Source organism: Python bivittatus, unplaced genomic scaffold (assembly GCF_059951505.1).
Source record: "Python bivittatus isolate LINGU-HERP-01145 unplaced genomic scaffold, Pbiv_v1 ctg000670_np1212, whole genome shotgun sequence".
NCBI lineage: Eukaryota > Metazoa > Chordata > Lepidosauria > Squamata > Pythonidae > Python > Python bivittatus.
The window spans coordinates 8,241,210-8,254,445 of record NW_028277094.1 but is presented as its reverse complement, the minus strand read 5'-3'; the positions used below and the strand labels follow the sequence as shown (position 1 = coordinate 8,254,445).

The 13,236-nt window shown below is 40.3% G+C and overlaps 1 protein-coding gene across 2 annotated transcripts in view; it reads right to left on the bottom strand.

Moving 5' to 3' along the window:
- Positions 1–6,194: 6,194 nt before the first annotated feature.
- IL1RAPL2 (interleukin 1 receptor accessory protein like 2) overlaps positions 6,195–13,236 on the bottom strand; it is a 359,966-nt gene continuing 352,924 nt past the window's right edge. For both annotated transcript variants that reach the window (XM_088151668.1, XM_088151669.1), the window contains exon 15: positions 6,195–8,466. In XM_088151668.1, the coding sequence (XP_088007794.1) occupies positions 7,766–8,466 (701 nt within the window). In that variant the 3' untranslated portion in view covers positions 6,195–7,765. The remainder of the gene's footprint in view (positions 8,467–13,236) is intronic.

The following is a 13,236-nucleotide window of genomic DNA, read 5'->3' as shown; positions in this document are numbered from 1 at the left end:
TTGAAAAATCCCCTGCGTTGCTAGCACATCAAATGTGCAGTTAAACAATAGATTATAGGCCATCAAATTGGTGTCAACTCTTAGAGGTCACATAGACTGATTTTCTCCAGGACAAGGCGTCCCTAACTTGCTCCTTCAGGTCTCCCAAGAGTGTGCCCATCGTCACTCTGAGTCTATCCACCTTGCTGATGGTCCTCCTCTTCGCTTTCCTTCCATCTTTCCCAGCATTATGGACTTCTCAAGGGAACTAGGTCTTTGTGTATTGTGACCAATGATTATTATTTGAACCTGGTCATTTGTGCTTTGAATGAGAACTTTGGGCTACTTTCTTTGATAATCCATTTGTTTATTTTCTTAGCATCCACAGGGATTTGCCAAGCTTCCAGGCGCAACATGGTTTCCCCATTCTAAAAGCAAAGAATCTCCATTGTTTGGCATACTCTCAGCCTCTTGCCTAGCACCTCTTGTAGCTGGACAAGGTTTCCATGCCTGCACAGCTACCAGAAATGCAGGAGCAGCACTCAAGGACAAATGCGTCAGAGAGAAATGCAGCTGCTAGGTGATACACCGCAGTTCACTGAAGCAAAGATTCAGCACCCAATGTTAGACCAGTGTTTCTCAAGCTTGGCAACTTCAAGCTGTGTGGACTTCAACTCTCAGAATTCCCCAGCCGGCATGCTGGGTGGGGAATTCTGGAAATTGACATCTGCACAGCTTGAAGTTGCCAAGGTTGAGAATCAGTGTTAGACACTGGACTCAGAGTATCAGAGACGCCCTTTGCAACTTGCACTAGCCCCAGAAAGTATGGCCAAGCCGAATCAAGGGCTGGAAGAGATATAGTTTAACATCTGGAAGGCCCCATGTTGCAGACCCATAGATGGGGCAAGCCAACCAGCCTACTTCATGTAACCTCCTGCTCCTGGTAGAAGAGGAACCAATTCTTTGCCTTCAAATCTTGTCCTAATAGCACCAACATTCCTAGAAGAGTATCTAACAGGCATCAGACATCATACAACTTCCAGGAAAATTGGTGTGTGCGCGTGTGAATAAAAAAGGCCTATTCCAGAAAACTCTTCTGCGTCATTGTGTGAAGATGTTCTATATACACCAGGAGGGCAAGAGAAGCCTTTCCAACCTCAGCAGTCTACCAGCCTCTCATTCTCTCATGAGGGAAAAAGCACCATGAATCAGAGCTGATGTAGTTTTCTTCCCCTTTCCAAGAATGGAAGAAAGAAAACAACCAACAGCTAACAGTGTCAGAATACAACCCCCATTCCCAAACTGGTATTATGGGCTATCCACTGCACATTTCCCCTTTCCTACTCTGCTGTGAAGGGCATTATTTTAATATATGATTTTATATTTTGTATTTATTTTTAACATGCATGTAACAGTGCACTCTATCTTATTTATAAAGGATCAACTTGCTTTGTAAAGAGCACAGCGTTTCTTTCCCCCATCTTATCTCTTTGTTGAATGCCTGATTGTCTTCGAATGAATAAACAATTAGCTTGGTAAAAGTTGCAAAGAGAGAGGCCCTGAATTCTACGAGAGATAAGGGCGTGCTAACATGTGCTATTCCCTTGTTAACAGGAGAAGAGAGTTGAGCTCACTTTCTTCTTCTGGGATCCACCTTTTCCCCCCTTAGACCATCCCTGCATTTCTTTATATGGGAATGAGGGGATGTACAATTTGATTACGTTGTGGATGTCTATAAAATCTTTGTTGTTTGTTTTGCAAGGTGTGGTTCTTTTCAACACTTTGCCACGGTGTTGAATGACCCATCCAGATGTTTCTTGGCCCAATAAAACATTTGTTAGATAAAATGCCTCGTCTCAAGTTAATTTGGTTCTCTAAACTTGGGTAAACGAATAAACAAAGGCTAGTGCCTAACAGCTGGATCACCCTAGCCAGCATTCTAAAGCAACTGCTGAAAACACTTCTGTGACTATCGATAGTGTGAAGCCTTGTACCTCAAGTAAAATCATGGAGCTCCACCAGAGGGCTTCCCACCTGGACCATGAGTGCTTAAGGAAAGGAGCAAGCCAGCAAAGGAGCTGTTAAGCCAGCAATGGGACCCAAGAGATGAAGGAATTTCAATTATGATTTCAAGCCCCACCTTTTCTGCTCCTCTCTTGCTTCACGATTTGCAGCCAGAAAGTTTCCTTCCTTCAGACTGTTCCTTGCAAGTAGATTTTTCCTGTCAAGTAGATCACAGATCCCTGTGGCCACACCTGTCCAGGGTTCCTCCATCTTTAGACGCATGGCTTGAAGCCAACAAAAACCATCTCACCCCCATTTGGAAGAGCTCACCTGGAAGAACACTTAGCCTTTTCTTTCTGGGTCAAATCCATTACTTTGCAACTGTGGTGAAGACTGAGTGCCCCATTAATTGAAACTGTTCTACACACACATCTATACGTATGAAGCCTCAAATATTAATTTTAGGTTAATAGGCAATTTATCTAGAGCTTCCAAGGGAAGAAGGCCATGTGTTTCTCTGTAGGCAGAAAAATTAAATCAACTTTCTTCATTCATTGGTGGGAAAGCAACAACTTACAGTCAATTTCTCTATCTTCACATTAATGTTTACCCAGCTATGTTTTATATAATTTTCTCTGTCATTTATAAAAGATTCGGAAGCCCTATATTTTCAATATTTATTTTTCCAACAGCAAGAGAACAATATATACAGCTTTGCAATGGCCTCTTTAAATAGCTGTAGAAGCTATAACATTTCCAAGGTGTTTGTAGATAAATCTGTTTAGTAAATGAATGGATGCAATGGGGATGATGGGATAATTCTGAAGTCAGTCCAATTCCCTCTTGGGCCTGCCTCTGCCCCAACATGCAATTATTTTTCTAAATGCATCCATTTGGGGTTTATCTTGGACTCCACACTCTATTTCTCTGATACCTAGAGGCATCAGGAAATTAAAATATAGTAGGTGGATAATCAACAGGAATAATTATAAGAGGAAGAAGGTTAAAGCCAATTAAAAAAAACATCAAAACTCACAAATTGGTAGAAACCAATCAGTTGCTGTCCTAACCTTGCCTATACTGGCAAAGACACATTCCCAAAAGCAGAGGGAGATGTCTTGTACTAGAGGTGGAGAAACGGTGGTTCTTGGAGTGTTGCTAAACTTAAGTTCCCAAACAGAATGGAAATGGTAAGGAATGCTGGGAGTTCTAGTTCAGCAACATCTGGACCTCCACAGATCCCTGAGACCAGCCTGAGATCAGTAATTTAAGGGGGGGGGGAGAGACAAGAGTAGGTGGGTGTTATCACACACATAAATCAGACTATCATTTCCCATTTTCCTTCATTTTTGCTTTTCACTCCATGCTCAAACTGGGCTAGGCTTTACATTGCCGTTTTTGAATCTTTCTCAACTGAAAATGCTGCCAATTTTCAGAGGAAGTTCTCTGAGCCAGAAATAGGGTTTTCAATGGCAGAGACTGCTAACCTCTTAACTTAAATGCAAAGCTGTCGATTTTACAGATCATGCTTTATGTCTGCCTTGATTTGTTCAGCCAGTACAAAAGCTTTTAAAGAGGGACGTTGCTTAATCAACTTCCCTCCTTGACTCTTTCAAGTGAATTTGGGGTGGGGGGAGAGAACGAAATAATTGGTGTTCAAGAATTTTTAAATTCTTCTCAGCTTTGAAAGGAGAAGGAGGTTCATACCAGATTCCAGGTTATGCATATATTGTTGATACACAACTCTGAAATCTTGGATTTAAACCAGGTTTTAACAGGTTAACTAGCTATAAACTAGAAAGATACAGAGATACCGAGAAGGAGAAGATGACAACAAGGAGGAGGAAGAGGAGGAGGAGGAAGAAGAACCACCCCCCCCCCATGGAAAAATGGCAATAGTTTTTTCTTTTTTCTTTTCAAGAGATGTCAACAACTGGGCAAAATATATTTTGCTGTTGATCATTAATAACACTTAAAATGCATGTGCGCAGAGAAAAAAAATTGAATTAGTAGTGGCAAAGGTTTCTGCATCTGTTTCTATGCTTGATACAGAATTCTACTCAGTGCTCAACATGAATGAACTAATATTCAGAATAGTGTGAAAATATAAAGAAAAAAATGGATACTACAACTGTTCACTTAACCATATACAACTCTGTTCATGCAGGGTTTTTTTTCTTTTGGATACATTTCCTCTCAAGGAACTGTATGCACTAATATAAATGCAGTTCTTGGATTAGTTAAGAAAAAAGCAGTGCAAATGCACTTTCTTAAAATACGGGGTAATCTGTATTTTACACGTAGATGAAGATAAAAACTGTTATCTCTCAGTAGAAAAATGTATTGGGAGATATGTTGTTGTTTTTTTAAAAAAAGTATGGGTCTAACACTAATATATTAAAAATATTTATAGACTTCCCTGGTTCTGTGGTGGTCTAAAATCAGCGTATAATGTACAGGAAGGAAAAACAACCCTAGTGACAGAAGAAAGGAATAATATTTGAAAAAAACCCGACCAGGATTATAGAACTAATCATTGTTACAGAGGAGCACAACATTTATGCATAATTGTTGATCTAGAACACACTGGAGCTTGTATAGTTGAGACTTTTCTCCAACCCCCCCGCCCCACACACACACACCAATGCCAGGACGTTACTCTGGTTTCTCCCCACTATAACTTTCAGTCGGGAGCACAAAATCCCTTTATTCAGGATCCAGAAGAAGCTACCACAGTCAGTAAATAATGGGCAGAGAAAGGCCTGCAAAATATCATAAAGTAGACAAGGAAAAGGTCATATCAGACTTAAGCCATGGGGTGTTTACTCCATGAGTAGCCCACTTTTCCTCTAATAACTATCCGACATGGCATGGGAGGAGCCACAGCGCTGATGTAAGAGGTCACGGTGATATGTTGAGGTTATCTCATTCTAGGAGTATGTTTTTGGAGCAAATCCTGGCAATTTTCTGTTGAAACCAAGTACATCCAGGGCCTGTGGAATGGATTATAACATGTACAGATGCCATCAAGACCACAGCAGTTAGGCTGAACCTACAGAGTGGAAGTTCTGGTAAGGATCAGCTCTTGCATCAACAGAGCAAAATGCTGCTGGCCCAGGGAGTCATCTCCTGCCACTTTGACAAGCTCAGAATGCAGCGACGTCACTAAGGCTTGGAGAGGATCCCCAACACATGTGCCAACTTGTCCCTTGTGAGTTCATCTTCTCTGGCCAGAGTACAGAATCAAGACAAGCTTCTGCCCTTTTCTTCTATTTCTGGAGATGCAAGCTGCCAAGCGGACTTCCAAAACATGGAGGAAATTTCAGGAGCTATCCCTGGTGCTATTCAGAGCTGCACAGACACTCAAAGAATTTCAAAATTTGTTGTTTTCAACGTGTCTGAGGTTTATGGCTGGGAAGAAGTACAGGGCCTCACTTCTGAATGCCAGGTCTTGAGTTCAGTATAATTTCCGAAAAGAACCAGATCCTGCTCTCTGGAAAACAAGAATATTGTCTTGGCAAAAACCATTTTTCTCAGTCTCAATGAAAACAAGCCCAAATTCCACTGATTGGTTAGCCAAGACAACTATAACTAACTCCAAGATTCCACAAATGAAAATAAGAGGCACGAAATCTCTCACTTCTCACATTAATGACAATCCCCTAAGTGAGTATAGTTTCCTCTTGCCATATTGTCCGACAGTAACGGAAGGGAAGTCTGATAAGAGAAACCCAGAGATCTTAGAAGATCATGCCTCAAAATCCTCCAGCTCTTGCAGACTGACAAACAGGGTGGGGGGAGGAACCATTTCCCAGGATTTCTCTGGGGAGGGGAGAATAATTTCCCAACCATTTGAGGAAGGAGAGTGACTACAGTTTCTTTCTCCCTTCTGCCATGCTGCAGTTGTGAATACAAGTCTCCTATCTAGCTGCTGTTTGGCCTCCTTCACCCGCAACCATTTAAGAGGAACATTCAAAGAAAATCCTGCAACCAGGGCCCTTTCTGAGGGGAGGGGGCTCCCAAAGGCAAATATCACCACTCACAAATATCCCCAGTAACATATATTCTGAAAAATGTCTTCTAGTCACATTGCAGAGACCCTTTACACTCTAATTCAGTGTTTTTCAACCTTGGCAGCTTTAAGATGTGTGGACTTCAACTCCCAGAATTCCCCAGCCAGCATGGCTGGCTGGGGAATTCTGGGAGTTGAAGTCCACACATCTTAAAGTTGCCAAGGTTGAAAAACACTGCTCTAATTTCTAACACTACAGAAGTAATGCAGATGTTGAGTACAACCAGGTGGTTTTTCAAGGTCCTGTTGAAGTCTACGCATCTTAAAGTTGCCAAGTTTGAAAAACACTGCTCTAATTTCTAACACTACAGAAATAATACAGATGTTGAGTACAACCAGGTGGTTTTTCAAGGTCCTGTTGAAGTCTACGCATCTTAAAGTTGCCAAGTTTGAAAAACACTGCTCTAATTTCTAACACTACAGAAATAATACAGATGTTGAGTACAACCAGGTGGTTTTTCAAGGTCCTGCTTCTAACACAATAAAAGCATTATGGATTAGAATCATAATGGAAGAGCAGTTATGTCTTCCAGGAATGTAAGAACTGAATGAAGCTGTTCAATTGTAAACAACACATTAGGAGATACTCATGAGTAACCTTTTATTAGTGTAAATGCTTACTGCTGTTTTAGATGATTATCAATGCAAATGTCATTATGACTGGTAATCAAAACAATTCATCACTTTCGTTTGTGAGTATTGCTGTGTTTTTTTTTTTTCATTTTTCTCTTTTCTATGCTGACATTCTCTATCAAATGTCAATCTTGTAAACTGTAACACCTTTAAACCTGGAAAAATGAAACAAAATAATAATAACCCTGTGCAGATTCTATATGACTATTAGTAATACCAATCTTACAAGGTTGAGAAGTTTAAGAAATGTTCAGATCTGCAGACATGATCCTCAGTATGTCAAATGTAACAGGAAGAACGTTTTAAGAAACCTGAAAAGCCAGAATAAATTCATGTTTTAAAAATTTACAGAAAATTAAAGGGCTGTCAACTTCCTAAGAATTTAAGAAAACACAATGGCAATCATCACGAACAATTAAGAATTAGTTTAAGAACAAAACAACAAATAATGTTGCATGGATAATACATTTTCCAGCCATACGAATTGCAGAATGAATACCAGAGGTTACCACCTAGACTTCATCTGGTCCATCTTCCAAGTCAACATAGCGTTAATCTTGTAGGAAACATCTACAGTGCATCCTTGATGGGAATGGTCCTTTAGCACAATTTGGAATGACAAGACATATTTTTGTTACTGCTTGTGTTTCACATGTATGAAGTGTATGATTCCTAAGTTCCTTCTATTTTAAAAAAATCCATTTAAATTTCTGAAGTACTAATATATAAATATGGAGTCTTACTCTATTGTATATAGCATTGCAAGTCAATTCATTGTCAAACTTTAAACCCTACTTCAAAATACTATTCAATCTCATATTCTCTCTCTCTCTCTCTCTCTCTCAATAAAGAACAAATAAAACTGTACATTAAAAGACAGGAAACTTAGAAGTCAGCTAAAAAAGTAGGCTTCCCCCTTGTTAGTAATTTTGTAAATGTAAACAAAGAGAGGTTCAAGTATAAAAGTGAGTTACTTGTGACTTGGCAAAATATTTTGGCACCTGATGACATGGGTTCAAAGTTTTTCAAGAAATTCTGGCTCATTGTTAAGCCAGTCTAAGAAAGTTTAGATCTTTGCTACCATATATCGCTGGTGAAACTGAGCTCCCTTGTTGACAAGGGGAGTAAAGGAGTGTTCCTATGAAATTCTTGAACATCTTTCATGCTGCTGTTAAGAGGTAACTGTCCATTGAGAAGCGTCAGGGGTATGTTACAGTAAGTGTGGTGATTACTGCTTATGGCAGCTAGCGGCAATGTCGCAGACTGCATGTTGTATTCATATCCTCTGCAGTAATGTCTCATCTGGGCCGTATTGGCTGGCTGATAATCTCCCAAATCTGCCTGAGATGAAACTAAAGTGGCAGAGGTATCTGTCACGGCGATGGAAGGCACTGTTTGGAGATCACCAAAAAGACCCTGTTCAGCAGAATCCAGAACTTGGCGTCGCGTTACAACTTCTTTTTTCTTTACCGGCATCTCATAGAGCAAATGTTTCCAAAACTTAGAATTCAGCTTGCTACTTTTTGATCCATTCCACTTGATGACTGAGAACAGTTTAATGCTGTGCTTTAAAGATTCCACTTCTTGGTAATTGACTTTACCTTTTAATTCGGGGCATTCGATGAAAATCACTTTGATTTCTCCACTGATGAGCATGTTATGGAGTCTGTTTTCCATCTCAAAAATACTCCACCCTCGTCTGATTACATAATCCGGTGTGAGGACAATAAGGAGCCTGCGGCTTTGTTCTATACATCTTGCAAGATCTTCTAGATATGCTGCAAATCATAAGATAGACAGTAAAACAGAGAAGTACATGCAGAAAAAAATAAAACTTTGCAATCAAAATGGGGGCAGGGAGGGGAATGGGTTAATCCTTTTTGACCAGTTTCACCAACAGTATTTAAAAACAATTTGGGGTATTTCTCCACATCCTGGTCAAGATGACTCTAGCTCCCTTGTTTTTACTATGCTTGATAACTCCTTCAACTGAGCTCTCACAGCTAATTCTAATTTCAGGAGCCATCAAGCCTATAAGTGGAGAACTCTGGATCAATTTCTTCTTGATATGAGTTGCTAAGAGTTGGAATCCATAAGTGATGCCATCTGCCTAGGCAGCAGATTGGTCTTCCTTGACCTGGTAGGACTCTAAATATTTCCACCTCAGGTCTGGACACCTCTACTGTCCCTTGGTTATATTCCCCCTTCCTAATGGATTCCCTCCAAAAATTCATACATTCTCCCCCTCTATAGAAGACCTTGACTTAACTTCACATGCCATTCTCAGTCATATTGTGGATTTTGGCTCAGTGTGTTGTGTGAACCGTGTTATCATCTGATGGAAGCTGCTGAAAATTGCAGTCCAATGTATCTTGAGGTCCACCAACTTGGGGAAGGCCTAGTTTAGGGATCTACATATTGCCAAATTACTATCTCTCCCCACATATATGGCAGATGCATCCTGGTTTCTAGTATTTTTTTTTTTATTGCAGAGTTTTGATTTGATTGTCTTTTCATCCCAAGAATACACATCACCTTAGTCATACATCAACATGATTTTGAGGCACAGATTTTGCTCAACAACTGAGTGCTTTGGAATGCCAGGTCGGACAACCTAGCCAAAGTCCTACTCTACTTACTTCTTTCAACTCTCCTTCCATTGGAAGATAGGGGCACCAGTTGGAAGAAGAGCCTGCAGAAGAAAGAGCACATTGTAGGGGTTGTTCCAGATGGAACTCATCCCATGTACATCTTGGTTGTGTGGGTTGGCCAAAAAAAAAAAAAAAGTTCATGGACCAGAACTAGCAACTTTGATAAACAGACATACACATAGACACACACATACACACAGAGAAGACACACAGTACTGTTTTGCAGATTACAGATGTAGAAGACTCCTAACTGGTGTACAGACATCTTGTTCCCTAGGGTCAAATGTATATAAAATATAAGTGATTGGAAGAAGGATAGGAAAGGAAAACAGTGAAGTTCTCATCAAGGTCAGAGCCATTCCATTGAATCTGGAGCAAATCTGGGCTTGCTATGCAAGCAGTCTTAACATTTGGCACTGGCATGCATGAATTAATCCTTCTGTCTCTTTTGCATTCCAGTTCGAATAAAATGGGCAGAAACATTACTGCATGCAAAATGCTGAGCTGATCTTCTCTTTCTGTTGATAAGCATTGCCTTGCATTCCTCTCAAGAGAACCAACATGGCCTGGAAGTTTGCTGCCCTTATGGCGTCCTCTGTGACACGAGATCAAATGCAGACATTGTATGGATGTGTTGTTACTGATCCCCATACCTGTTTCCCAACAGAGCAGACAAACAGCATAAGCTGAATAAGGAGGTGGGAAACTGGAATAGATCACAAAGGTGGGATGTTGGGACCTTGTACCAATGTGTGGTTTGGCTTTGTGTATGGATAACCCCTAGTACTGGTAAGTCTCAGAGAAACTTTACACATGTCTCCCCGTGGATTCAGAGAGAAATTTCCAAATGACTGCATATAGGATTGCAGACTTGAATTCCAGCTATTGAAAATTTCATTAGACAGCTGGCTACAGCCCCAGCTATCCAGTTCTATTTTCCATGCCCTAGGCCCATAAATATTAAGAAAACTGACTTTTCTATGCCCATACAAGCTTACGCAACTTGTTGGCCAAAACATTAAAGAATGGAAAGGGTAGTGGCATTCTGAACTATAAGTGATGCTTAAAGTGTTCAACCATGTGACAAGATTGGTGGTTAATTTCAATGGATTTGGCTTCTCCCTCAAAGTGAACACAGAAGTCCATTTGTACTGGCATTCTGTGACAAATACATGAATCTTAACAATGAGCAAATGGTAGTTTCATTCATAAAAAATCATAGTATAGTGATATTCGAGACAATTGCATCTACTTGGCAAGTGCAAGTGAGCCCAAATGGAAGCTCTCTTGTGCTGGGAACAATCTTGGGTGGATTAGAAAGGATGATACCTCCAATGTTTCTGAATAAAGCATTGAGCATAAAAAATGGAGGCAGAAATATGTCACAGATGAAGATATGAACATGGAACTACAGATTTGTGCTAGGAGTAACTCCTTGTAAGAACAGTGAATGTGATTTTGAATCTCAAGGACCAGCCTACACAACTTCACAGTTGGCATTTTACAATCACTTGCAGTATAAACATCTAATGTGCTTGCTTGCAAAGACCTTCTAAATTTCTGAAGATCTTAGGCCTTTTTTAGTATTTTATCAGCCTTTAGTAGTAAAAAAAAGAAATGTTCAGGAAAATTAGAAGAACATATTTTTTCACTCCTTCATAGTTCACTGCTACAAGATCTGGAAATGTCCACAGGCTTATGTTTGTTTGTTTTTAAAGAAAGGATTACACCAAGCTTCCTCAGTCTTAGCAGTTGAGATGCCACTGAACTACAACTGCTGATATCATTACTAATCAGCATAGACAACTGGGAACTGTAATCTCATCATCTATAGTATAGTTCGAGGATGTAAGGTTGGGAAAGGCTGTATTAGGCAAATCCATGTTGCTCCATCATGGCTTATATTCTCTGACAGTTAAAAGCCACCTCCCTATGACAAGATGGTAAATCACTGATGTCTGGAATCAATAAATTGGAGACGCTGCCCTATTTCCTTCTTGCCCTTTACCAACTTCCCAGATCATCTGGTTGGCCATCACTGGGAACAGGATGCTGGACATAAGGGAAATGTGGTCTCATCTAGCAAGCCTTTTCTTACAATTAGTTCTCTTCTGCTTTTTTTATCATGACAAAAATGGATTCTGCAACATCACTCAGACCACTAGAAAGCGAGTCCTCTACAGATGTGCTTCTTAAGATTATGCTTGCTGCATCCTCAGACTGCAGTCTCTACTATCCATCTATGAAACTAGAAATACATTGCCAGGTATGGCATCAACCTGAGCATTCATGCTTTTTCCCAACAGTACAACCCTTTGGAATTTCCTAATGACCAGAAGCTGTCAGACCAAATCTTTCCTCTCTGAGCAAAGAAATCAAGAGACAGTTGTCAACTAAAGGCCACTGCCTTTTATAAGTGGTGTTCTCTGCATAAGCTAGCTGGCAGATAGCATCATTCTCTTTTACTTCTTTGTGTAATTTTGTGGTATCATTTTTTAAAGAGAGTGTAACAACTCTCTGAATCAATTTGGTGCCCTCTAGATGTTTTTGATGGTAACTCCCATCAGCTTCAACTAGCACATTCAATGGCAGGGTGTTGTAGGAGTTGTCATCCAAAACACTGAAATTGTACCAGATAGGCTATCTTGCCTTTGAGGTCTGCTGAATGTTAGCGTGGGCACCATAGACTTGTAAAATGGGAAAGGGCCATTTAGGTCACTGAGATCAATCCCCTGGTCAGCACAGGAATTCAAATTCAAACGTCCCTGATAAATGCATGTCCAACTTGTGCTAAGAGAATCTAGTTGTATGCCATTCTGGAGGCAGTATCATCAATAGATGAAAACAGCTTACATTTCCCTACCTCTCTAAATGAGGACACAGCCAACATTCTTACCATGCAACCAAAATCTACTCCAGCAAATTTTACACCATCCGTAAATCTTGTGGATGAATGCCAGGAGCAGCTATTACACAACTGGACGGTTTTGCTTCCATGTAAGATGGAGTGTGTCTCTGGGCAATAAAGTACCCAAGCAGATACTCAAGTGGTTTGTCTTGTCTAGCTGGCCATTGCATCTCCTTGATAGGAAGAGCTAGTCTAAGTTTCTTATCTGGGCCAAGAAATTGTTGGCTGGGTTTGTACTGTACATAATGTCATAATGGGGTTTAGCAGAATGGGTGAATTAGACACTGTCATTTGTAAGTATGTCTTGTGGCTAGGTGCAATGTGCAAATTCAACATGCAGTTATGAATAAACCATAAATTAGCCTCATATGGGCACCCAACCACAGTCTTCCCTGGTTCTTCCTTTGTTGTTCTGACATACAGTGTGTTGACTGGCTCTGAAACCTCCAAGAAACCTGCCATCCAGGATATCTCAAGAAATAAAAAATTCTATAGTCTACCCTTTAATCTTTGAATTTTTTGCCTTAAGTCTGTGAGCCAAAAACAGCCCTGGGGCCATTAACATCAAGAATAATCCAGCTGGGTCAGACTATACTTCCTGAAGCATAACAAAAAGGTGATAGCTCAGTCCCATGATTTGTCCTCATTCTCTGGCTTGAAGAGATGAATTTCCTCTGAGAATAAGGACTTCTTTAATTGCTTCGGGTTAAAGCCTATCAAGGATGCCTTTAAGGTGAACAACTGAGTGAGCATTTCAGAAGCATTCCAAGATTGGTTTCTGTACCAGATCCATGGGGTTCTGCAGACTGCAATCCCCAAGATGGCTTTGAATGGAACCAGTCTGAGTTCCAATTCATATTCTGCACCATCATCATTAGTGGGTGATTAAGCATTCCTTAATCTTCTGCATGAAAGAATCAAATCTGTTCAAAATATATGAATCATTTCAGTTTGCAAGGACGGAAAGGAAGGGGATGGCATATCCTATG